Source organism: Chrysochloris asiatica, unplaced genomic scaffold, assembly GCF_000296735.1.
Source record: "Chrysochloris asiatica unplaced genomic scaffold, ChrAsi1.0 scaffold00161, whole genome shotgun sequence".
NCBI lineage: Eukaryota > Metazoa > Chordata > Mammalia > Afrosoricida > Chrysochloridae > Chrysochloris > Chrysochloris asiatica.
In genome coordinates this window covers 5721244-5748478 of record NW_006408679.1, presented here as the reverse complement: position 1 = coordinate 5748478, position 27235 = coordinate 5721244, and the positions used below count along the sequence as shown (strand labels likewise).

The following is a 27235-nucleotide window of genomic DNA, read 5'->3' as shown; positions in this document are numbered from 1 at the left end:
AAATTCTACATAACAATTAATTAAGGGTAAAGAGAAGCAACACGGAAATGATTCCTTTCTAACCTGTGACAGAATGAATGGGCACTGGATCAATTTTGTAAATACAGTATTAACAAAAATATAAATTAGCAGAGAAGTTACGAATAGTAATTTGGGAATCATCATGGTCTTAACTTCTGCCATTTACAAACTGAGAGCCTGAGCATTTCACTTGTATCTCAGTTTCCTTGTATGTAAATAAGAGATGCTAATATTTTACAAATTAATCAGAAAATAATGAATACATAGATTTAGCACAATTACAAACATTCAAGAATTCAGATATTAATCTACATATTTAAAAACAAACTAAGAATAGGTAAAAAGTGGCAAAGATGATAAAAAAAAAAATGTACTTGGAATACTATTTATATATGTATACTTAAAAATATGTAGCCAAATAATTACAGTCAAAATTATCTTTTTGCAATCTAAACACTCATACTGAAATACATACCGGATCAACTTGCCATATGATAACTGTTGTGTCTTTTGATCCTGTTGCTAGTTTAGTTCCATCGTTAGAGAATTTACAAAACCACACTTCATTACAATGCTCTGTAAGTATCTGCTGAGTATAACAGGGAAACTGTCTCCTGAAACAAAAAGGTCCACAAATAATTATTCTTTCAAAATACAGTAATAATAATGAAAAAGATTAAACTTACCAGCTTCTTTGGCAAGTACAAATTTTAAAAATAAAAATCAATGCATACGAAATCTCATTAATACAAAGTCAATTCATATAAACAAAAGTTAATAGGGCTTCATGCTATGTATATAAACTGGCTGGCATGAGTTGTTCTATAAGGAATAATATAACATCTCCAAGTTACATAACATCTAGTTAAACTTCTATTAGAAAAGCAACTTGGTATGACAAATAGAGAACTGGAGTCATGCAGTGAGTTTAAATCCCTGCTCAGTCACAAGTTTTAATACTGTCTTTCGCAAGTCATTTTAACTTCTCGAGCTTCTGTTCCCTCAGTATCTAATAGGGTTCTTTGTAAGATTAGAGATACAGCTACAATTCCTAGAATATAATAGGCATCTGAATGGTAACTACTACTATTATTTTGGAGGGAGCATAGAAGATGCACAATATGTGGTAGGGGCTGCAGTGGTAAGTGTAAAGTCTAAGAACTGTTGTTGTATTGTGCTGTGGAGTCAGTTCTGACTCATAGCGACCCTGTACCAGGTTGTCCGAGGCTGTAAAAATCTGTATGGGAGCAGAAAGCCTCATCGTTCTCCCGCGGAACAGCTGGTAGTTTCAAACTGATGACCTTGGGGTTTGCAGCCCAATTTGTAAGAGAGAAACTCTGACTGACTTTGGTTAAAATGCTGGGTCAGCTACTTATTAGCTGTGCTTCTGGGAAAGCTATTTAACCCTTTAAATCTCAATTTTTCCAAGAATAAAATAAAGACAGTGCCTTGTAAAATTCCTTATCCCAAGGATAAAATACATGGATGAGATCATGTAAAGCCTTCATAAAATTAGTCTGATGTGTAGCTAGTACTTAAAAAATGACAGTTAAGTTATGTTGACTGCCGTGGAGTCGGTTCTGACATATAGCGACCCTGTATAGGGTTTCAGATGAGTGGCTGGTGATCTTGAACTGCTGACCTTGTGGTTGAAACAACCTTGCAGTCCAGTGCATTAATGATATGTCTGATGAGCCACACCAGGACTCCCTAAGATATATTAAGGACAAAAATTCTATAATTATTAATTTTACTAAGTTATAGAGAAAAAACAATCACTGTAATAACGACCAGTCTCATTAAGTAATCACTTTTACAACTCGCTCTGTCCTTTTCTAATTGCTATTACCAGTACTGTTCAATAGGATTTTCTGTGATAATGGGCATGTTAAAAACCTGTGTTGGCCAATACAGTAGCCACGAGCAACATGTGGCCAGTGTGCCCACAGGATGTAATTTTTTATTTAAAATGAATCCCTTTTAGTAAACATTTATATGTCCATTTCAATGTGGTTAGGGGCCACTGTATTACACAGTACAGCTCTGTATTATAAATTCTCTATAATATTAAACTAACTTATTCAAGTACTAATGCATAAACTCTTAAAGCCTATCTTGAGAAATGGTTTTATTTTCCTCCTGCCAATCCATAATTTAAAATATATTCTGTTAATTCACCAGCTTGACAGGTAATATATTTTAAAACATTTTCTAGATTTAGCACTCATGGCAACCTGCCTGAGCAGTTGGCTATTTGGAGGCTGCTTTAAACTTCCAAATTATTTAACTATGAATTACTTTCAACATTAAACTATTATTCAATAATAAACTGAAATAATTCTTACTAGATTACATTTACTATGTACTTACTAGGTGTAACACACTGTGTTAAATGCTTTATGCATCAAAACAAAACAAACCCAAAATGCCATTCAGTTGATTCCAACCCTATAGAAGAGTAGAACTGCCTCCCCATCCCACTCCTTCACAGCTTCTAAGGCTGTAAATCTTTACAGAAGCAGACTGCCATCTCTTTCTCCCAGAGTGGTTACTGGGTTCAAACTGGTGGACCCTTTGTTAACAGGAAAGTACTTTAACCACTGCATGGACAACCTTCCTTATTCTCAAAACGGCTTTGTAAAATACGTCACCCTTATTTTCATGATGAGGATAACATAAGGCATGTAACTTAACAGATGTCATAAAACTGTTAATTAACTGTAGTAGGATTTGAATGTATGTCTGACTCCAAGACAGTTTTTCCCCAAATACAATCTTTTAAATCACATTATTCAAGGCACTGCTGGATAAAACTCTTATCAAACAAGTACTTTCAACATCAGAAACATTTGTTTTTTCCTCCTGGATGTAAACAATTACTAAACATGTCACTTATTTAATGAGAAACACTAAACCTCTAAACACAAAATACACAATAATTCAAGTGGCTAAACTTGATAATTAATGAAAAGACATATTTAAATTTAGAGCTGTAGGATGTCCATAAGGAAGGGCAGATTCAGAATACAAATCATCTAGTCTACAAATAATCACTTGTACTTAAATATCCTTAAAGTGCTATTTAAATTATTATCACTACGCATATAATTTTTAAAAAGACACTAATATAAGAGCCCCAAAATTAATAAGAGTCTATTTTTAGATGCATATAAGTGATCGTTTATATATATGGTCTTTGCTTTCAAATTTAAACTATAAAATGGTGTTAAAAAATAAAGATTAGTACCATCCCAAGTAAAATTGAATAAAAGGTAAAATTTAACCAAATGGAATCTTCTAAACTAAGTCCCAATAAATATTTTATAGTAACCCTTTACTAAAAAAATGAACACTTACAAAAGCTACTCGTGGACACACACATCCTTCCATTTGTTGAGGATTTTAAAAAATCCAATGTTATTTAAAAAAATAATTTAAAAGTAACGAGCCGCAAGGTCAGCAGTTCCAAAACTACCAGCTGTTCTGTGGGAGAAAGATGAGGCTTTCTGCTCCCGTAAAGCTTTACAGCCTTGGAAACCCTGTACAGAGTCTCTATGAGTTGGAATCGACTCCACGGCACATAACGACAACAACAATAATAAAGTTCTCCTTACTGGTCAAAACTATGCATACTCTGAACTGTGAAAAATATAAAATGTATACAATCTAATGAAAGCTCTTTAGTGCTGATTTATATATTTTTTTAAATTAAGTCCTAGTTCATTTAATCGTAACTAATTCTTCATTCACCCAAAAGAAAAGCTGATTTTTAGATTTCACAGCTAAGATAAAATTTCTGAAAGTATTGTTTTCTAGTTTCAAAGCTAAAATCTGATTTCTTCAAGGGAGTGAAACTGATAATGAAACATTACCAACTTTTCTTTTGAAGCTCTCTAGAAGAGTATAGAATCCTAGGAATGAAATCAAACCATGTCCTAGTTTCCTAGATAAGCAGTGATGGGCAGGCCTACTCACTCTCAAGAATATCTATGACTTGATGTCTGACGACTTGGTACTCCTTAGTGTTTTGAAATATCTCTCTACAATGAAAAGTCAAGTCAAGGCTGATCAACAGTTTTCTGGCTTGGGGAAATAGAGTAGATTTTAACCTTTCAGCGATAGGGCATTCAAGAGGTAAAGCAGTGTTTGCAGCAATAAGAAGGAGAGGACACTGTGCTGAGTTTAAGATATTTGAACACCATCCAAATTGTTTTATTAAGATCTAAAACTTGAAAGATAAATTCTGTAACTCTAGTCTAGACTTAAATCATTAGAACCATGGAAGCCCATCCTAAGGAGGAGGGCAATAAGGAAGAAATGGAATTCTGGAAGACGCACATTAGAGGGACAAGCAAAGAAGAGCCTAAGGAATATCTAAGAGCAGAACCAAAAATCTGGAATATTGTAGAAGTCAATGAAAATTTTTTTTTGAAGGCAGAGTAGTTAAGCTCTAAAGAAAATTTTAAAAAGTCAAATACAGGCTGGAAACAGTCCAATGGCTATAAGAATGAAGAGGCTGTTTCTCACCAACATCAGTAACAGTTCTGCTGCTGATGTGTTACCTACAGAAGCCCTATTATTACAGAAACTGGAGAATGAAATGGAAGTAAGGACCTTCAATGTATACTGCTGCTGTTAAGTAAGGATGAGGTGGTTCCAACTCATAGCGACCAGGTACAGAGTTTCCAAAGAGCGGCTGGTGAATTTGAACTACCAACATTGAGGTTTCAAATTGACCTTTCAGTAAAGTGCTTATCCTACAGCACCACACCAGGACTCCAATGACTACACAGGCTTATAGGAACCTGACCTCAATATGAGAATTGGAAGAAGTTAGACCAGATATTTTCCATCATAAATACTGGTAAAGGAAAAATATAATCCCATAGCACAGGCTATAATTTCTAAGAAGGACAGCAAGTTCTTAACCTGTTGACAGCCCTTGAACCATAATGTCCAGTTATTGTCTTCTAGTGTATTCTAGCAGCAAAAGATTTTCAAATTGTTGTTAAGTGCTATCAAGTTGGATTCAACTCATAGCATCCCTGTATAGGATTCTGAGGAACAGCTGGTGGGTTTGAACTGCTGACCTTGCAGTCCAGTGCTTTCCCTACAGCACCACGCCAGGACTCCACAAATTTATAAATAACAATAAAAAATTTTTTTAGTTCACAACTTCCTTAATTTTTAAACAATGTTAGTGTAGTGGTTACAAATCGGGCTGCAAACCTTCAGGTCAGCAGTTCGAAACTACCAGCCGCTCCGCGGGAGAAAGATGAGGCTTTCTGTGCCTATAAAGATTTACAGCCTTGGAAACCCTGTATAGGGTCACTATGGGTCGGAACCGACTCAACGGCACATAACAACAAACAACAACAACAATCAAATTTCCTAAAGGGACTATAAAATATGAGATGATATAGCCTTTTAATGTATTAAAAAGATTAAAATGCTCATAATCAAGTGAAGAACAGTGCTAAAGAGTAAAAGAATAAAAGATCAAGAAGTCAAACAACATGGAAAAAGGGGATGAAGAAAAAGGGACTCTAAACACGTTCTTTTAGAACATTTACAATTTTCACTAAGTAATCTCATACTTCAAGATAATTTAAAGCCAAAGTCCAAAAAATTATTGTCATTTTTCTGGGGGTGGGAGGGCCTTTGGGTAGTATGCTCTGAGAACTCAAATTACATTCACAAATGGTTTATGTACACCTACTTAGAAGTTCCTCATTTATTTAAAGTCCTCACATTTATATACTTTTGTCTTTCCTATTCATGTTTTCATTAGTTCTTCAATGATCTTTGGCAAGATAAATTAAGCATGTCTATTGCAGCTGTTTCTCTTTTGTGTTTAGTTCGTCAGATTCAAAAAATTTCCTTTCTGGAGTTTGGAACATTTCACAATATGTTTTCAGTACCTTAAAAATTAAAGCTTTACTTTAATTTTGGCGATTAAAATAGCAAGGAAATTTGTATTCAAAATACTCAACATCAAAAAGAGACGCTTGAATTCTTAAAAATTAAATCATGCACATGGGTAGGTATAATAACAAAATGCAGATTAGAAAAGTAGTTAACAGTTATTCTAATCTAAATTGGGTTTACAGCCCATCTTCTAATAAAAAGCAGAATTTTCATTAAGGAAAAAAAAATTTCTGTAATGTTTAGAAGCAAAAATTAATTTGGGTCATAGTTAACATAGCCCCAAGTATCTAGAGAAAGAATCACTAACTGACCCCTAGCATTCAAGGGCAGTATCAACACTTGGATCGCTGGCATTCCCACACAGTTTCACAAATCCTCCAAAAAAATTGTTTAATATGGAAAACAACTAACCAAACCCATAGAGGCATGATATAATAAGGTTTACAGCTTCAGTTTTCAAGGTATGCCTTACTCTGTAAACATATACAAATTTCTTCTAATTTTCAATATTAGAATTTCTACTTTTACTTGTGAGTAAATGCTATAGCAGTCATAAATTACTTTATACTACAGGATAAACTCTAAAAACAGAAAACGCTGAAATCAAGTTCATAACTGAGTCTGCAATATTAGTCAGTTTCAGAGTATAAGGGGTTTTTCTCTTACCTACTACAAACATGATCTATAAGCAGAGACACAGAATCTAGGTTATTATCAAGTTTGGTATTGTGGTATAGGCACCGGTCCCTTTGCAGCTCCACCGCCTGCCGCAGGAGAGTCTGTAAACGCCGTGGAGGAAGCATCACTGATGGTGGTAAATAGGCTTTAGTAGAAGATGTTTTAAAAAAAGAGAAAAACAAATTTAAAAAAAGGAAAAGGCAGTGTGAACTTTTATTATTTAATGTATCTGTTCACCTTCTGCTGTAGTTGCTCCCCCCTTTTTTTTTTTTTTTTTTAATTTTTTGTTTTTTTTGATTTTTTTTCGTTGGTTTGGGTTTTCATCACTAGGATGGGATATACTTGGATAAACAAAAGAAACCCAATGAGTAGACTGACAGTCTATTCAGACTCACAGCAACTCTATAATCACAGGTTTCTGAGACTGTAAATCTTTACAGAAGCAGACAGCCTCATCTTTCTCCCGCAGAATGGCTGGTGGGTTTGAGTTGCCACTCTTGTGGTTAGACGCCCAAAGCCTAACTCATGTACCACGAGAGCACCTTATATTTGGATGTTGTTGTTAAGGGCCACTGAGTTGGTTCTGACTCACAGTGACTATGTATAAGGTTTCTAAAGAGCCAACTTGCTATGTATAAGGTTTCTAAAGAGCCAACTTGCTGTTAAGGAGCTCTGGTAGCACAGTGGTTATGAATTGGGCTGCAAACCGCAAGGTCAGCAGTTCAAAACTACCAGCTGCTCCGTGGGAGAAAGGTTAGGCTTTCTGCTCCTGTAAAGATTTACAGCCTTGGAAACCCTGTTCAGGGTAGCTATTAGTCGGAACCGACTCCACGGCACACAACAACCACCTTGCTGTTAGCAGTCCAGTGCTTATCCTACGGTTCCACACCAGGACTCTTATACTTGGGTGGTGCTGGTGGTGGTTATGTGCTGTGGAGTTGGTTTCCCCTCAGCAACACTGTATAGGGTTTCTGAGGCTGTAAATTTTTATGTGAGCTGAAAGCTCTATCTTTCTCCAGCAGAACCACTGGTAGTTTTGAACAGCTGACCATGAGATTAGCAGCTTGACTTGTAACCACTACACTACCAGAGCTCCTTTATACTTGGATAAGAGAGTTTTATTTTGTTTAGCTTTTCTAAAAACAATAAGGAAAAATCTCAAAATCACTGTGCATTAGAGGTGGACTAAGCATTACTAACAGTTTAAGATAATTTTCCATATAACAAAGAGCAAGTCAAATGCTGCTGACAAGTTAAGCTCCAGGCTTTATCAAGTCACTCCAGATGCAAATGATACAATGGATATTCAGGGAATAACTGATGATTTATTATCAATACTAATACATTCCAATCCTATAGCTCTGGTAGCGTAGTGGTTATGAATTGGGCTGCAAACCTTAAGGTCAGCGGTTCGAAACTACCAGCTGCTCCGTGGGAGAAAGATGAGGCTTTCTACTCCCGTAAGGATTTACACCCTCGGAAACCCTGTACAGGGTCGCTATGGGTCGGAATCGACTCGACGGCACTTAACAACAACAACAACATACTTCTCCTACCATGTGGTCTTCCCTTTCTTAGGATTTTTACTCCAACTTCAGCATGAAAATTATCGTTGGGGCGAAGGGGAGAGCAATATACAAGAAGGGGGAGGGTGGCAGAAAAATAATGAAGATAGACGAAGATACAGGGAGGTATGCATGAGTTTAAGGGGATTGATGTATATAGTGATATATATACAACCTTGATAACAATGTTATGTGCATGGATACATGGATTGAGACAGGCTGAATGGGTAAGGGAGAGAAAGTGGGATATATGTGTTTATCCCACAAATACATATACCCTGTTTCAAACTCTTATATATTTGTCCTACAAACAACTATAAATGTAGTGGAGCATACAGCGGGCAAAATGACGTAAACTTCCTAGCTTATATCCAATATCTTAAGGTAATGAGTTTATGGGCCTGAGGGCTCAGGGCTATGGTCAATTGGCATAATGAAGTCCACAAAGACAATGTTCTACATGAGTAGTATGGGTGATCTTAAAAACCTGCGGCTATCTAAGGTGTAGCTATTGGTCTCTCCATGTTCCGAAGAAAGAAAAGTACTGGAATGTGAACACCTGTCTCCACGACTCTGAATAAAAGTAAAATAGACCAGGTTTACAGGTCAGAAAGACTGGAGGAACCTGAGACTACCCTTCAAGTCTGGAATGGAATTCACCTTTGTGGCCCAATTTTCGCTCAAGCAGTGGATGCGTTTAGGGGGGTGGCAGTGGGAGGGGCAGTGAGGACAACAGCACTGGTGAGGAATGCTCACCATGGAACGATTAATCATTCAAAATCAAAAAGGACAACATTTTATTAGGGATAAAGTTGAGAAGGGATAGGAAAGTGGGTGGAATGCAAGTGGGAACCACAGGGCGGAAGCAGGGTAACTATGCTGTTGCATGGAGTGGAATGTAATTATTGAGATGAAACATGTATGATTTATTGACTATAAAGCTGATGATCATGTCTAAACCTTCACTCAATTTACAATAAAAAATTAAAACATATATGTGATTTAACCAAAAATGAGAAGAAAGTCCTTTATATAAAGATATGGCAAACACTAAACCCTTATTCTAATTTGGAAATTACCTAAAATATTTGGGGGGAGAGTAAAACAATTTACCTAAAAACAAAGAAAAACCCAAACTATGAATGACTACTGAAATCAATATTTAAGCTGTTTACATATTTTTTTCACAAACCACAGCATTTTCCCACCTAAACAACATTTTATGAGGAACACCATGCCTAAAACAAAAGAATTGCTATGGGAGCTGTGCCCTCACTCCCTACTGAGGTGAGCATCCTAGACTCCAAGGCAAAATTTGGAATCCTTTGGTTTCAAGGGCCTCTTAATAGAACCTCCTTTTTGCCTACTAGTACAAAAGTCAGTGAAAGTGTGTCTTGATAGGAGTTTTATTAGAGGAATTCATAATATCTATTTCTAACTTAAGGGAAAACACAAAAACATCAAAATGAAGATTCTTACTCTGAAGTTTGTCCAATAGTTTGGATCTGGAGGCTGTCCCTTTGCCTTCCCATTCTGCTTTTGCCCGTAGGTCTTCTGCATGGCTGCACATCAGATACCTAAATTATTAGAGAAAAAGCAACAAATATCAAACCCCTTTTTGAGGAATAAACAAATGAAAAATACTGGACATTTAGTTCTTATTAAGAAATAATGTAACAAGAGAAACTTCCATAATGGACCCCCATTCATTAATACAACATGGCATAATATAATGATTAAATGTAACGTTAACAATTATAGCTAACATACAAAATATTACTGCTATATTACGTTACCTATTAATGATATATGTTCATATATTATTACTGCAACTCTTTTGTTATGTGAAACTCTATGCACTCAACATATACAACATATATTACTTCATATAATCTTAATAATCCCATATGAGGTTGTTGTTAGGTACTAGAGTCAGTTCTGCCTGACTATATCCTATACACAACAGAATGAAACACTGCCTGGTCCTGCGCTATCCTCAGAATTGTTGTTACAACTAGCGCCCACTGCTGCTGCCACTGTGCAAATCCATCTTGTTGGGATGTCTTCCTCTTTTTCACTGTCCCTCCACTTTACCAAACATGATGTCTTTCTCCAGGACTCATCCCTCCAGATAATGTGTCCAAAGCATGACAGACGACAAAGTCTCACTATCCTGACTTCTAAGGAGCACTCTGGGATGTATTTCTTACAACACAGATTTGTTCTTTTGGCAATCCATGGTACTTTTAATAATCTTCTCCAACACTGTTAACTCAATTGCATCCATTTGTATATGGTTTTCATTGTCCAACATTCACACGCATATGGTGGTGGTGGTAGTGTTCCATGGAGTCAGCTCTGACTCATAGCGACCCTGTATAGGGTTTCCGAGGCTGTATATTTTTACAGGAGCAGAAAGCCTCATCTTTCTCCTGTGAAATAGCTGGTAGTTTCGAATTGCTGATCGTAAGGTTAGCAGCTCAATTTGTAACCACCATGTTACCAGAGAGCTCCTTACTTGCATATGAGGTTATTGAAAATACCATGTCTTGGGTCAGGCACAATTTAGTCCTTCAACTATTATCTTTGCTCTTCAGCATTTTAAAGAGGTCTTGTGCAGTAGATTTGTCTAATAATACCTTGATTTCTTGACTGCTGCTTCCATGAGTGTTAACTGTGGATCCAAGCAAAATGAAGTCTTTGACAACTTCAATCTTCTCTCCATTTACCATGTTATTTATTGGTCCAGAGGTGAGGATTTTTGTTTGCTTTACAATGACATGCAATCCATATTGAAGCTGTGATTTTTGATCTTCATCATTAAGTATCTCAAGTCCTCTTTGTTTCCAACAAACAGGTTTTTATCATCTGCATATTATAGGTTGTTATTGAATCTTCCTTCAATCCGGATGCAATGTTTTTCTTCATGTAATCCAGCTTCTAAAATTATTTGCTCAGCAAACAGATTAAGTATGGTGAATGAATACAACCCTGATTCATACTGTCTCTATTTTCAACCATTCACTATCCCCTTGTTCTGTTCTAACTAGCACTTGGCCTACGTACAGGTTCCTCATGAGCATAATCAAGTGTTCTGAAATATACATTCTTCACTGTTATCCATAGCTTATCATTATGCACACTATCGAAATCCTTTGCAGTTAATAAAGCACAGGTAAACACCTTTTGGGTGTTGTTTTCATTCAAGATCCATTTGCAAGGATATTCCTTATTTCACAGCATCATCTGAATTTGGCTTATAACTCTGGCAGTTCCCTGCTGATGTACTGTTGCAACTGTTTTTTGAATTATTTTCTACGAAATTTTACTTGAGTGTGATACTGATATTGTTCAATGATTGCCGCAATCTGGGTACAAATATGTATCACTTCCAGTTGGTTGGCAAGGCAGCTGTCTTCCAAATTTCCTGACATAGATGAGTGAGTGCCTCCAGCGCTGCCTCAGATTGTTCAATTTGTATTCCGTCAACTCCCAAAGCCTTTTTCTTTGTCAATGTCATTAGTGCACCTTGGACTTCTTCCTTTAGTACCATTGGTTCTTACTCATATGCTACCTTCTATCTTTTTTTGATGCTTTCTGCATCATTCAGTATTTTGCCCACATAATCCTTCAATATTGAAACCCAAGGGTTAAGTTTTTCTTCAGTTCCTTCAGCTTGAGAAATGCTGAGTGTTCTTTCCTATTGGTTTTCTAACTCTAGGTCTGTGCACATTTCATTGTAACACTTGACTGGCTTCTTGAACTGCCGTTGAAATTTTCTGTTCAGCTCTTTCACCTTATATAAGGTAAGGTGTATTATTATTCTATTTTTTTATGAATGAAGAAACCAAGGCAGAGAAAACTTGAGTAACTTCCCAGCAGTTAAGAAAAAAAAGTAGGGATATGAACCTAGGCATTCTAGTTCCATGCCTACTCTTAATCACCATGCTAACTAAAGTGCTTCTCGGCAGTAAAACAAAACACACAAAAAAAGGCCAAAAACCTCCAAAGATATTTGTACTAAACTAATTAAGCAAAAAAGGAAGACCCCTAAAGGAGCTGGACTGACAGTGGCTGCCGACAATGTAACAATTGTGAGTATCTGACGAAGGACCAGGCAGTGTTTCTTTCTGTTGGCAACAACAATTAAACAAAAAGAACATATCTTTAAGAATTTATCATCATTAACATTTATGAAATGGCGTAATTGGACCATCCCCTTTTGTCATCTTGTGAAATGTACTAAGAATCCTGAACACAAAATGTGTGACTTGTTACATCACTGCATACACTGATGGAAGCATAAACTTCAAAACCCAAACTACAGAGTAAAGAACAGCACCCTGGCTCAAAGTGTGACCCTGACTTCGTTCTGTTCTTCTCAGAACTAGCTTTAAAAGCAAAACACATGCAGGTGTTATTCAAACATGAGGACTGAGAGCTGGCAACACTCCTGTCTGCTACTTTGCCAGACAAATTTGTTCTTTTCACTTGTAAAAAAGATTTTAAATGGGGCAGTAAGAAATTAATAAAATGGAGTATGTGAAGTACCTGGCATACAGGTAGAGTTCAACCAATATATATATATATAAAAGGAAACCCTGTTAACATGAGTATCACCCCACCCTCTTTTTAAAACTACATAAAGCATATTTCATAGATGCTAAATTATTTTAATAGCAGCTTACTCAAAAGCAGCATCACTTATTCTCTTGCTATTTTACATTTAGTACATAAATAGTACCTTAGCTGATGAGAATTTACTTGAAATAGCATGAGAAATTAGACTCAGAACATTCTATAAGAAGCTAGATACGATAAACTTTTGGTTTCCAACATAACTGTTTGGGAGTGAAATTTATTATCAATTATATGGAAAAATTGTTCACTTAAAAAATTTTGCGAAGTGACTTACAATTAGTTCTTTGCCTTTTTGAAAACACACAAAGTCTTTAAGGTTTCAAATGAATGTTTGTTTGTTTATGGAAAGCCACATGGTATCACTGAAAGGACACTGGGCTGACACTAAAGGTTGCTGGGCTCTATTCCCAGCGTCTTGTCAACCCTGAGGCATTTTCAAATATAAAAAATTCAGGGTATATTCTGGATGCTGAAGTTCATTTCAGAATAAAAACCAAATGCTTAAAAATTACATATTGTTATCAGAATATGTGGGGGGGGGGGAGAAAGGAGTGATAAAAGAATCAGATATTTTATTTAAAAAGTAGTAAGAATAAGGCCATTTGTCAGCTATATTAAACTATCGAGCAGAATCTGCATCTTCAAGCTGTGGTGGTAAGCAAAGATCAATGACTTTGGAATTAATTTAATGAGGCTTTGAATCTTGGCTCTTTGATTTATTAGCAATTATCTTAGACTGATTACTTAACTTCTCTGAGGCTGTTTCCATACCTGCAAAATGAATGCTGTACCTATCAGGTCTCATCCTTTTGTCCATTATTTTGCATTTGAAAACTCAGTAAGTGTTATTGCTCAAATTGCTAGACTCTTATCATACAGTAATTAAAGCTATCAAGAAAAAACTTAAACAGAGTGACATGGTAGACACTGGCTGGCCGAGTTATTTTACCACCAAGTTTCAAAGGAGTGGCTAGTTGAACCAACCTTGTGGCTAGCAGTCCAATGTTTATCCTACAGTGCCACTAACGAGTAATACATAAGGAAAAAGAGGCTGGAAAGGATCAGGAATCTTGTGGCCTTGGTTTGAGATTCTGAATTCTATTTTAAATGTAATAGAAAGACAGTGAAAAGGAGTTAAATGACTTAAGATATTATTTCTTTAGCTGCTGTGTGTACTAGTGAAGCAAGAGTGAAGGCAGTGAGACAAGTTGGAGAGATGTTTGCTACTTAATTAGGATGGAAATTGTGCAGATGAACAGAAATGACTCAGTTTAAAATGTTTCAGAGTTAGGCTAATATATATCAAAGTTAAAAGGCAAAGATGAGCCTAGGTTTTTGGCATGAGTGATGTGTAGAAGGTACTGCTCTTTAATGAGATGAGAAAACTAAATGAGGAGTAGGTTTGTGGTAGGTGGGACACAAGAAACCAACAAATTAAGTTTGTTAAAGGAAACACCCAATTGGAAACTGTCAGGTAGGCTGACACACTCACACACATCTGGAGTTCAAATGAGATGGTAAATCTGGGAGCAGTTGGCATACAAATAATATGCAAAAGGCATGCTAAAGAACAAGCTTACCTAGGAAGAAGATGCAGATAAAGAATAAAGAGGGGCCCAGGACCAATGCATGGGACACTTTAATACTTAGAACACTGGCTGACCATAAAATTAGATTGTGTATACACAATGCTTAGCAAAGTATCTGGTACATGACAAGTATTTATTAAGAAATATTTACATGTGCCAATCGAGGAAACTTTATCGCTTATTGTGATTCAGGGTTTTTATACAAGACTATGAAATGCTTCTTCACTGGAAATAACTTTTTTTCTCTCTTAGCACTTAGCTTTATCTGTTATCTTTATACAGAAAGCTTCTTATGATGACATAGTCTATACAAACATATAAGTGAATTTACCCAGAAAAATGTTATCCAAGAATTTAGCAATATTCAAGTTCTTATATCTTGGAAAAATATTAAAGAAATGCAACTTTAGAAAGGTAACCATTGAAAAAATATCAGGCCCTTCACCAACCTGAAGTCTACAAACAAAGCTTCCTTACCCACTAAGAACATGAATGCGCTCAGTATTGTATTTCAGTGGCGTCAATTCACAGCGCAGAACTTGAAGTGCCTCCAGGACCTTGCCGTCCTCCAGGTATTCCAGGTACTTCTGCTGCAGCAGCAAAAACTTCATCCTCTGACATGACAGAAAGCAGCAGTCAGGGGAAAAAAGTTGATGGAAGTTTCAGAAAATGTTTGTGCCTAAACAGAACAGTAGAAACCATTCTACTATGCCCTTTGAAAATAATGTTTTATAAAGCTTCAAATATTTTAGTTTAATAGAATTGTACTTTGCTCAATTCCATACCATAATAAAACCACTTTGAATGAATAATTATAAGTCAGACAAGATTATAAGTGATCAAGACATAAACACAGGAAAAAATTATATTCAACCTCAAAACATCTACCTAGACTTTTATTTCTTACATGAAATTTTAGAATTATTTTAAGTATTTTTAGTTTACTTTTAAAAAGCCTGACTTTTATAATGGGACATTTATAATGCAGTTTGTGTGTGTGTATGTGTGTTTCAATAACACCGAAAAGCGTGAAGAACTAGTTAATGGAAGAATTTTTAATAACTACTCTGTGATACAAGGCCTAACTAGATCTGAAAGCAGAATTAGAGCCATTGGGGTAGAAGTTGCAAAGTGTCAGATTGTGGCTTATCAAAGTAAGAAGAGCTGTCCAACAAATGAACTAGAGGTTGGTTGCATAGTATTGACTAAAGTAGACAAGCATTGTTAAAATGACCAATGGTATGTTACACACATTATTTACTACAATAAGAATAAAAAGAAGTACAAAAGTAAATTGGACAAGCATAAACCTGACGGCCGACTCTCTAGATGCTCTAAATGGATGCCTACATCAGAAAGTTAAATAAAGACCTTGAAAAATATCCACCATTTACATATGTGTAATAATCACATTTAACTATAATTATCACATTTCCCCAAAAATGGATAAACTACTTCCTGCGTATTGTAAAATATTTCACATTAATTAGTTTTCCTGACATCTGTTTGGTTTTAATGCTTTTTAATGTTTATTATTTTACTTTTCACCTGAAAGTGATTATCATAAGCATTATCACAAGCATAGTAGTAGCTGTTGCTAGAGAAAAGGCATGGATATAAATAGTTTATGAATATCCAGTTTGAAATTTCTTTTGAATCTTAAAAACAATTAAGGGGCCATTTCATCTGCTTGTAGAACTTGAATTAGTCAACTGGTGTTTTCTGTTGTTAGTTTTTACAACTTTTTAAAAAAACAGGTAGAAAATGTTAGTTACATTTAGAAATGACAAGAAAATTGTGGTAAAGATCTCAAATCCACTTAAAATAAACACCCAAATGACAGTTCTTTCTTTTTATTTATGGAATTAAGATTATAATGAACTGCTCTATAAGATTTTCTACAGAAGGTGCATTTAGAAAAAAAAGGCATGAATTATGGCCTTATAAAGCTTCTAAAAAGTAAATAAAAAACTCTCATACAAATTACAAATATTAAATATATCCTTCACATATAAACTAGATAATTTATGATTGATGAGGCACTATAGAATAAGCACTGGACTCCTAACCACAAGGTCGGCGGTTCAAACCCACTAGCTGCTCCTCAGAAATGCTATATAGGGTCACTATGAGTTGGAATTGACTCAGTGGCTCTTAAGAACAACAACATCAATTTATTCTTCAATCTATCGCTATAGAATAGAAAAATAATTCAAACTATGAAATAAGCCCCTATGTAACTAAAAAATTTACACTTACAAATTTTACACATAAAATTAGATTGACTAATCAATGTATCAGAATAACTACCAAGATTCCCTAAAAATAGATTGCTATGCAGGTAGCCTTAAGTTATGCTTCACAGATCGAATAAAAATATCTTAAAAGTCTAACAGGTGATAAAAAGATATATAAAAAAAAAAAAAAAAAAAATTTCTATTTATCAATATATTCAAGTTTCTTTTCTTAGTGTTTCTGACTCAAGCCTGACAATCTCATTTAGTCGAAGATTTTATCATTTAAATGCCACATGGAAATGACCTGCATGTATATTTAATATTTCATTTCTTCACTAAATTTTCTTACCAAATGGGAATTTTTTTTTTTAGTATCTGGGGAAAGCCGTTTACTTTTATTTTTTTTTTCCATCACACACACACACACACACAATTCCAATGTGTGTAGGGACAGTGCCCCAAGTATTATTTCACCCTTATTTCCCCACCAAGATCCTACTAGAATATGCTACTTTATTTCTTTGGGGCAGAAAAGGAAAGCAGAATAAAACTCTGAGAGAAGTCAATATAAAAAAATTTTTCTGTATATACAGGGAACACTATAAAACAATCTAAGAATGTTTCTCTATGCATCATTTTATCCAAAAATAAGTTAAAGAAAATCCTCAAACAAATATCAAATCCTGGTATTATACATAGTAACTAATACGCTGCTGGCTAATACAGCTGAATTTGGCTGAAACAGACAACCTTACTGTCCTAAAAACCAGTTCAGCAACTCAAGTATTTGACACATATAAGGACTTCCTAATAGTTAAAGGACAATTTTTCGAGAAAGTAAAGACCTTTAATTCACAAGTGATGTTAGTTTACTAAAGAAGTTTTAAAACTCAGGCAAAATTGAAGCTTGCCAAGATGAGGACAGGGCTCTATTAATAGTTTTTAAAAAACAAACAAAAGTCCATAAACTTAAGTGAAGACAGAAACAAGCAGAGAAATAAAACTCTCATATCTTTCTCAACTTCTAATCAGACCTTTCTGAAAGATTAATTCTGTTCTCTTATGTTTTTTCATATGGTGCTGCAGGAAAATGAGCTGGACTGTGAGGTTGGTTTGAACTGCAACGTCGGTGGTTCAAACTCACCAGCCGCTCCTTAGAAACCCTATACAGCGGTTGCTATGAGTCAGGACATACTCAACGGCACTTAACAATGCTTTTTTAGTATATTTGGGCACAGCAATATTTTCTTCTCTCTTCTAATATGTAGCAAAAACTTGAAATTTATGACTTAAAAGATAGCTTTACTTTGTAATGTCTGCTATTGCCTCCTGTCACACCCAATATTTAGACTGCTTTATCCTTTCCTCCCATATTAGATTGAATTCAATATGAAATAAACCCTAGAAGTTATACACAGGAAGTCTGGTTATCAAAAGCAGTCTCCCAGCTACCTTAGTAGTGGTTCTGACTAACTCTGGAATGAAGTTATAACCAAGTTATACCAATCATGACTCAAAGGGGAAGTGAATTACATTTATAGCATGGCTCTCAAAACTCCTCCCTACTTGACTTGAAAATATATTAATTTTTGTGGGTCAAGTTAATATGTGGACACTTTTGTTAAGCATATTTATTAACAAATAAGAAAACATATACACACACATACACATAACCCTATACAGGGTCACTATGAGTCAGAATTGACTTGAGGCCACATAACAACACACATATATATTGTATATGTTTTCTAAGTTATTAATCTCAAGTACTCACCCCTCAATTTCCCAAACCTGACTATGTAAACATAAACCAAAAAATACTGATCATAGCGTCAAGAATATCCTGTGCAAATTCTGCTACTGGAAGTATTATTTGACAGAAACCATTTAAACATGTGGGGAAGAAGGGAGTAAACAATGTAGTTGAATGAATGGGTCAATAAAAACATTCAGGTTTGAAAAATGAAATATAATTTTAGCTTAGATATTGAAAAATGTGTCTGGATACACAATTTAAGTAATTATATATATATTTTAAAAAGACAAATAGTTGAATTCTAAGGTATTATTACAAATTTAATCTTAGATTACCTTTTGGAGATAAGGTAAAGAGGAGGAGTAAATTTAAGCACATTTTGAAAGGTGAAGGGCATTTTAAAACTGCTGAACTGAATCTTTAAAAGCAATTGATTCATCAATGCTTAAGGTGATATAAAGTTGGAACCCCTTTCTCTGTATAAATACCTAAACAGTTTGATGGTGTGAGGCTCAGCCAGAGATTTAATCTTCATCTTTTATTAGATCCTAGAATGTTCTATAGACTGAACAGGCTGTAAAAAGAAAGGATTCCTCCTTATTATCTATAGCTACCTTTCTTCAGTTTACATGTTGTTTCTAATGAAGGTTTCTAATGAGATAGTCATAATCTAGATTTAATGCAGAAGTCTCAAATTATTATAAATAAAAAAAATAAAAAAATAGGAAGCAACCCTATTTAAAAAATTACTGCTTAATTACAGATACAATTTGGGAGAAGCTTAAAAAAGGTACACAACCCTCTAAGAAATCACATACTTTTTAATAGAGTTATATAAAAATCTTGAAAACTCTTTTGTAGTCAAAATTAAAACAAACAAAAAACCCCATAAAGCTATTAGGTTTATAGACTGAGACCCAATTAAAAGAAACAAAACAAAAAAACAAACTGTAACAGTCATTTACTAATATTTAACAAACAGCTGTTTTCCCTACTTCACTTCCTATTTGCCTTCTTTCCCTCCCCCAACAGACAGGAAACTGCTTTTGACAACAAATGAATCAGCTAGAAGTTAAAAAGCCAGCAGCAGCAAGAAGCTAGCAGCTGATTCTTCATGGTTTCCAATCATAAGCACTTAGAAAAAACTTATCCTCTTGTCTCCCTCACCAACTTTAACAAAGAATTAAAGTGCCACCAGGGTAAAAGATTCCTTAAGATATATTGAAAGAGGCTAACAGCTACTAAATTGATCTTGTCGGGGAAATAAGGCTAGTAGTAAGCACAGCCCAATTGTCAAATTTGCATATAAACCCTCCACCAGAATGATACATATTATCCCAACTTTGACACTGTCAATTCACACAGCTGGAATGCAAGAGTGTAAAATGGTGAGCACACCTGAGGAGTTGGTTTGAACTAACTACAATTCTCAGAGATTAAAAAATATATACATATATAATTAATGTATAAACTACTTAAGATTGTAGGAATAGGCACAAACTCAAAGCATGTTCTTTCTCTCCACCAGCATATTTACTGTTAAGCAATATAAAAACATAACTTTATAAACATAAAACTCCCATTGAGAATAATGAAAGCTTCAAGCATTTAATAAAATTTTTGCAGTGCTTAATTTATAAACAGTTTAAAATGACACAACTATTAAGTATGCTTTTTAAGAATACAAAGCTCAAACTTTAAAAACTAAATACTCATTTTAGCTTACAAATTCAACTTTACGAAATTTAATTACTTTAGGCCTTATCTTTTATAAGCAGCAGAAGCCTAGCATTATCAACAACCTATTAAAATAAGCATAAATGTGAAACTAAGAACAAAAGTGTATTTACCACAATTATTCCCAACAACGTTTGAGAGATTTCAAGTGCGCCTCTTACCACAATAGCATGAGGAGAATGCACTAAAGGCTTTAGTTCATTCAGGTCATTTTCTGCCTGCAAAAATTGGTATAAAAGAAAAACAGACATGTCACAAAATGCACATCAAATATATAATTTTAGCAGTAGTCACACAGCTCTATATGCCCTACTTTACCTTATCCCAGTCTCCTTCCATGACATGATTTCGGAATTTGGTAGCAGAAGGATGTTCTAAACGACATCCTGACTCTTGCATGAGGAGATCAACAGTCTGGCTGCAGGAGAGATACAGTGTAAAAAAGACCTGACCAACTTTAGGTTGTACTCTTCCAAATAAACTAATGTCTAAGAAAACAGTTGCCAACCTTATGCTAATCTTAGTGATCAAGAAAAAGAAATAGCTTTAATGAGCTTGGTTTAAAAACTTGATATTTAAACTGCCACCTACATTTATCATTAGTCAAGTTAAAAACCTTTCTTGACTCTAAAATCAAAATAAACTCTTGCCAGTTTTGCCATTTAATGTTTCAGAAGTTTCACAAAGGATAAAATTTCTAAGTGTGTTGTAATCAAATGGTTAAATAAATGACAAACTCAGGATCCACTCACTATGTTGAACACACTAACATTTTGAAAAAATAAAAATTGTTAACGCCATACAAGGTGATGAGTCTTGCATTCAGACCTTGTATTTGTGAAAAAATTCTACTAGGTTAATCTTTAAAATGAAAATAAATCCAGCACCAAAAATCATTCCCTTTTGCACTATACTAAAAATAGCAAATTTACTACAGTGTAGGTTCCAAACAGTCACGAGTTATTTCCTCCTGCTGCTGTCAGCTTGCTTCTTGTCTCAGTAATATGTTGTTAGCATTTACAAAATCTGTTTTCATACTAATTCATTTCCTTACGGAATAAAGTAAAAAATCTTTCTACAATACGTATATATCTGAGAGCTTAAAAGGTTCATCAAATGCAGTTTCCTCCATCAGCTATTTTGATTGATAGCAGTACCCATATTTATTAGTCTTATGTACTTGTTTCAATGCTTTCTAATTCAACTCTATTTTTTCAGCTAAACAGTGTGACGATCTACTTGAGAATCAAAATAGTCATGTCGCTTTTTAAAATGTGCTTGCTGTTTTTCCCCAAAGCAAATCTATAATTCCCAAACTACACATTGGCTAGCCTAACAGTTTATTCTAATCTAAGCTTTGAAGCTAGGAAACTCTGTTGCATTTCCTCCCTTTTCGGCTCATTCTGGTTCTGGCTCATCGACCACGGAATCCTACCTTCCATTCTGAGTTTTTCTTTGTGTAGGAACGATGGTTTTGGATCAAGGCCTGTGTCTACTGCCCCCGCCCCCATTTTAGTTCTACAAGGCCACCTAAATTGTACTTGAAAACGAGTGATTCACCAGATCAGATGACCCCCTTTCAGACACAATCATCCAGTATTAAATCAGGATTGCAGACTAGTAGTGCTAAGCCTCTTGTAAACATAAAAGAGCCTCTAAATGACATTAACATGGTATCTTATATACTTCATTATTCCCTTAGATTTATTCAATCTCTTTCCAAATTACCCCAGTCCCTCAGTTCCCATAAACACTTGTGGGTGATTGTCTTTCCTGATTGGTAGTTTCCCTGGGTTATGGTCTGTCATAGCTGGGGGTGGGGAAGTGTCCCACAAAGATGTCTCTTAAGATATACTTGAAAAGCAAATCGTCCAAGGTTCATTATTTCCACCAGCTCCGATCCGCCCCTCCCCCAGCACAGAGCCTCTCCGGCATCTGTCTTTATTGACAGACAGACAGTTCAGCTCTGAAGGTGTGTGGGGAGGGCTGATTCTTGTGGTTTCTATTTGCCCTGCTCCCGCCCTTCCCCCTCCCCCCAGTCTGTCTGGCCGACTGATCCCCACTTATTTCCCTCCGGTCAGCGCCCCCCCCTCCCCCGTCGGCCTGACTGAGCTGCGTCTTCCTGGGTGCTGGGCCCTCGTGCCCAGCAGTCATTCTCGCTGGTATTGCGCTCTTTCCAGTCTCACCCCCCACCCAGCAGCCGCCGTCCCTCCGTCTGTCCAGCATCGGCTACCTGTAAAGGATACTTACTTGAGCCCTAAGCCATTCAAGTGCTGTCCTATTAGCCTAATCACATCCTCATCTGACTGGGAGAGCCGCTTCTTCTTCTTGAGGCTGCTGCCCAGTTCTGGGGTGGCCAATGAAGAGGAGGCGGCGGTAGTGGCGGAGGCAGCTGCGACGGTGGCGGAGGCTGCGGCGGCCGCCCCGCCGGGGACCCCGTTATTGACATTCAGGCTGTTGCTATTGTTGCTGGCGGCGGAGGGGGCGGAAGGCAGGAGCCCATTGGCGTGGGCCAGGTCCCCCGCGGAGGTCGACGACGAGGGGGATGACTCTCCGTTCTGGGCCGACAGACAGGCGAGTTCCTGGGTCTGTCCCTGGCCCCCGCCGCCCCCTCCTCCTCCGCCGCCACTACCTCCTCCTCCTCCTCCTGCCCCGTTGGCCTGCATGATGCTGCCGCTGACCAGACTGTGGCCGCTACTTCGGTGGGGGACGGCAGCGGAAGGGGCAGCAGCCGGGGGGAGTCCCACTACTACCACCACGGAGGAGGAGGAGGAGGACGACGACGAGGACGACGAGGACGGAGGGGAGAGGCCTGCTCTGCCTGCCGAAGCCCCGGGCTCTCCTGCTCCCTCCGCCGCCGAGGCTCGGGGTTTCTTCCGCGGGGGCGGGGAGGCTCCGCCGGTGTCCGAGTCGGAGGAGGAGGAAGCGGAGGCCAGAGTTTCCTCGCCGAGAGAGGCCGTGGTGGGAAGCCGGTGGGGCGAGGCGGGGGCCGGGGAGAAGGTCGGGGTGAGGGGGGGTCAGGGAGGTGGGGAGGGGGTCAGGGTAGGAGGGTGAGAGGAGGGGAAGGAGGAGGGAGAGGAGGAGGGGGAGAAGGAGGATCCGGGCCCTTTCCCCCCCCCCTCCCGAAGGCAGCTCGGGGTGCGCGGCCCGGGGGTCGCGCCGAGGGGCGCCGCGGGACGGCTGCGGGGGCTCGGGGCCCGCCGCTGGGCTGAGCCCCGGCGGTGGCGGCGGCGGTGGCGGCGGCGGGCGGCAGCAGAGGCAGCTGCCGCCTCTGTCCTCGAGTCCGCTCCGCTCTGCTCCCTGGTGTGTTGATTCTTCCCCAGCTGCTGCTTAATGGAGTCCAGGCGCTCGCGTCACAGGAAATGCCTATACTGCCCTCCTCACTCACTTCCGGTGGCAGGTATGGAACCTATAGGGGGCCTGTCACTCGGTACGTGCGCCGGGGGCCGGTTGAGTATTAGGGGAGGGAGGTTGGTGGGCTGCCCGGGGTCCGAGTCCGACCCCGACCTGGAGCCCGATCCGGGACCCGCGCGGGCCTCTCCCCCGGCGCCCGGCGGGGCTGGTGCAGCGAGGAGTAAGTTCGTAACCGCCCTCCGTGGCCCGGCGGGCACCGGATGGCAGGGTTGGTGTGAGTGTGCTTGTGTGTCTGTGTGCACCAGTGTGACCCAGAAATGTGAGATGCGCGGAGAGACTGCAAATTCTCCATCACTGGCTGAAGCTGGAGTCGAGCAGGTGGCTAGTGTTTGTAAAAGCACTACAAGGCCCAGAACCGTGTAGGCCTTGTGGCCCCGGTTGATGGTAACTACGGCTCAAACCAGGATTAACAATCCTTTAGTGTAGAAAAGATTACATTTGCACAACCAAGTGCCATACACACATGGTTGCCATACCCGGGCCATCCCATGAGTTTTGAGATGAGCAGATTTCGCCCTGGGCGTCACACTAGAAGGATGAAACAGTAGTTTGTAAGAACCCATTTGATCGGGAAAATAAGTCACAAAAAGACCGTGGTTGGAAGGGAATGACTTTGTTGACGGGTTATACTCTTTTTAGAAGCACTGGGCCCAGCACCTCCTCCTTTCCAGCTGCCTCTAGACTCACTGGACTGCTAACTGCTGTGGGGACCCCGAATTCTGGGCATAACAACAGCAAGGCTGGCAGTTCCAACCCACCATCCGCTCGCTCTACAAGATGGTTATGAGTTGAAACCGACTCCACGACAAACTTACAAGCCACTCCTTGGAGGCCCTATACAGGGTTGCTATAAATCAAAAGCGACTCCACGAGTCATGTTGTTGTTAAGTGTCGTCGAGTCGATTCCGATCCATAGTGACCCTGTAGAGGGTTTCCAAGGAGCAGTTGATGAGCTTGAACCGCTGACTTTGCAGTTCAAATGGCTTTCCAGTCTGGCGCATTAACCCACAGCGCCACACCAGGACTCCACAAGTCATAGCAACTCTGTTTAGGGTTTACGAAGAGTGGCTGGTGGATTTGAATCGCCAACCTTGCGTTTCGAAGTCCAGTGCTGATCCTGCAATGCCAGACGAGGAGTCACAACAACTTATCATTGAAGGAATATAAAGATTCTAAAAAGTCAGGTCCCACTTCAGATTCAGGTTTAAGATTATTCCATGAAAAGTGAGCCTCCATTGTCACCGTGGCATACACACCTATGTGTGTGTCTAACACAACAAAGAACTGGCAAAGTCAGGACAATTGATGAGTGGTCTACATTATCCCGATGTTTGTGACTCTTAACCATTCACATGTATGTGATAGGTAGTATACACACTTGATATGTACCAACATTTTCTCAGAATCTTAAAAAACAAGAGGCAAAAACTTTCTCTGAAGTAATTTCCCTGTGGAATAAAACATGAACTCAACTGATTTACAATATTAGTAATGCCAAATAACTAAGATTTTTAGAGTCAGGTCTTATAAAATTTAGAAATAATAATAAGGAAATGATGCTTATGAGTGATTCAAGAAGAATCCTGAGCCCTACTATTCCTCAAACTTGAAGAAGAGAGAGAAGAGCAAGACGGGATCTTACAGAGCTTGAGCTTTGTAGTTCTCATCTCTTAAACATGCTTGCAGGTGGCTGCTGTAATTGCAAGGTGACACACATACTATGTTTTTATTCACTTAAGACAGACTTGAGTTCTAGCTAAGGTTCAGAGCAGGGCTTCACACGGCTTGAATGCCTGCTGAGAATTTGCATTTTCAGCTATATATACTGCATGAGAATTTACAGGTGATTCTTATTATACATAATGCAAATTTTCAGCAGGGGCCAAACCGATGGATGAATTCTTTTGAAGTCCTGGTTCATAGGCACCTTCACTGTATCCAGCAGAGCCTGAATGACTAGATAGTTAACACCTTCAGAGATCCCTGTTTGTATATTAACTTTGTACAACCTTATTAAAAATGTGTTGTTATTTATACAAACTTTAATTTTGGCAAAATGCTTTATAATAATTTATTAGGCTCTTAGCAGCATTGAGGACAAGCTTATGAATGAAGTCTATAGCTTTCATAAAGGAAGCAACCACTTAGTGGTAGCTCCAGACAAGGCTCACACTTCATTAACAAAAGTAGACAGATGAAAGGAAAAAGAAACCAGACTCGTCTTAATATATATATGTATATCCCAACTACTTTGTTTTTTATATAAGCAAGGTCGCTTTTATCAGAATTCTGAATTTATGTTGTCCATGTGCACATGGTGTCCTGATGTGGTGCTGTAGGATAAGCACTCGACCTCAAGGTCGGTTTGTACCGCAAGGCTGGCAATTCAAACTCACTAGTCGCTCCTCAGAAACCGTATGAGTTGGGAATGACTGGACAGCCCTTAACAACAACAATGTGCACAAAACATTTTTCACTACATTAAAACACAGCTAGGGAACCCGTCGTCTGGACTCCATCTTTTTAGAATCAGGTTTCAGGTCCACATGCAAATTAATAATTCTGAAATACCACTCTGTACACACACAGAAAAGGAGTACTGGTGGCACAGTGGCTTAAGTGTTGGGCTACTAGCCACAAGGTCTGTGGTTCAAACCCAGCAGCCACTCTGAGGCAGAAAGATGAGGCTGACTGCCCCCGTGAAGATTTCGTTTTGGATACCTTAAGAAGCAGTTCTATTTTGTCCTATAGGGTGGCTGAGTTGGAATCAACTTGATGGCAATGGATAGGTTTACACACTCAGAACTTTGTTGTTGTTAAGTGCTGTTGAGTAGTTCTGACTCATAGCAACCCTATATAGGGTTTCCAAGGAGCAGCTGGTGGGTTTGAACCACTGACCTTGTGGTTAGCAGTCCAGTGCTTATCCTAAAAGCACCACATCAGGATTCCCAGAACCCTCTAGTAACATCTTATTACGTACAGTATAAAATTCAAATTCTGTCTTGCTCTCCACAGATGGCCTCATTCTTCTTTCTGGTTTATCTCTCACTGCTTCTTTTCATTACAGACCTTAATTGTCGTTGTTGTGAAGTGCCATCGAGTCAATCCCGACCCATAGCAACCCTGTATAGAGTTTCCAAGGAGCATCTGGTGAGCTTGAACCACTGACCTTGCAGTTCAAACGACTTTGCAGTCTGGCGCATCAACCCACAATGCCATATCCTATACCGGGTCACTGTGAGTCGAAACCAACTCGAGGGCACTTACCAGCAACAACAACAACAGTCCTCATGAGTGGCTTTCATTATGCCTTCAATTTTGAAGGGTGCTTATAATGTTGTGTTATTCAGGCTCTGCTGGATAACATTACAATGTGAATTTGCTAAGATCCCTTTTTCAAATCATTAAAGGGGAGTTTTCTAGACCTCTTGTCATAGATTGAATTGTGTCCCTCCCGGCCCCCAAATATGTATCAGCTTGGCTGGGTCATGATTCTTAGTCTTTTGTCAGTCATTTAATGTGTTAGTTAATTAATGTGGTAATTATCTGATGATTCCCCATGATATGATAAACCAGTAAAAGGATTAAGGGAGGGTTGCAATGCCCTTAATCCAATCACAGACCAGATCCAATATAAGGGAGTTTCCCAGGGGTGTGGCATGTGACATC

General features: G+C 38.2%; 1 protein-coding gene across 2 annotated transcripts in view; it reads right to left on the bottom strand.

Annotated features, from left to right (window-relative positions):
* Positions 1 to 22998, bottom strand: part of WDR26 (WD repeat domain 26) — a 40261-nt gene extending 17263 nt beyond the window's left edge. The window contains exons 1-7 of one of the 2 annotated variants that reach the window (XM_006871140.1): positions 22403 to 22998; positions 20471 to 20570; positions 20266 to 20370; positions 14900 to 15036; positions 9672 to 9769; positions 6616 to 6772; positions 497 to 635 (exon numbers count right to left, since the gene is read on the bottom strand). In XM_006871140.1, coding sequence (XP_006871202.1) covers positions 497 to 635; positions 6616 to 6772; positions 9672 to 9769; positions 14900 to 15036; positions 20266 to 20370; positions 20471 to 20570; positions 22403 to 22818 — 1152 coding nt within the window. In that variant the 5' untranslated portion in view covers positions 22819 to 22998. The remainder of the gene's footprint in view (positions 1 to 496; positions 636 to 6615; positions 6773 to 9671; positions 9770 to 14899; positions 15037 to 20265; positions 20371 to 20470; positions 20571 to 22402) is intronic. The other variant, XM_006871139.1, reaches the window with a different exon arrangement.
* Positions 22999 to 27235: the final 4237 nt, after the last annotated feature.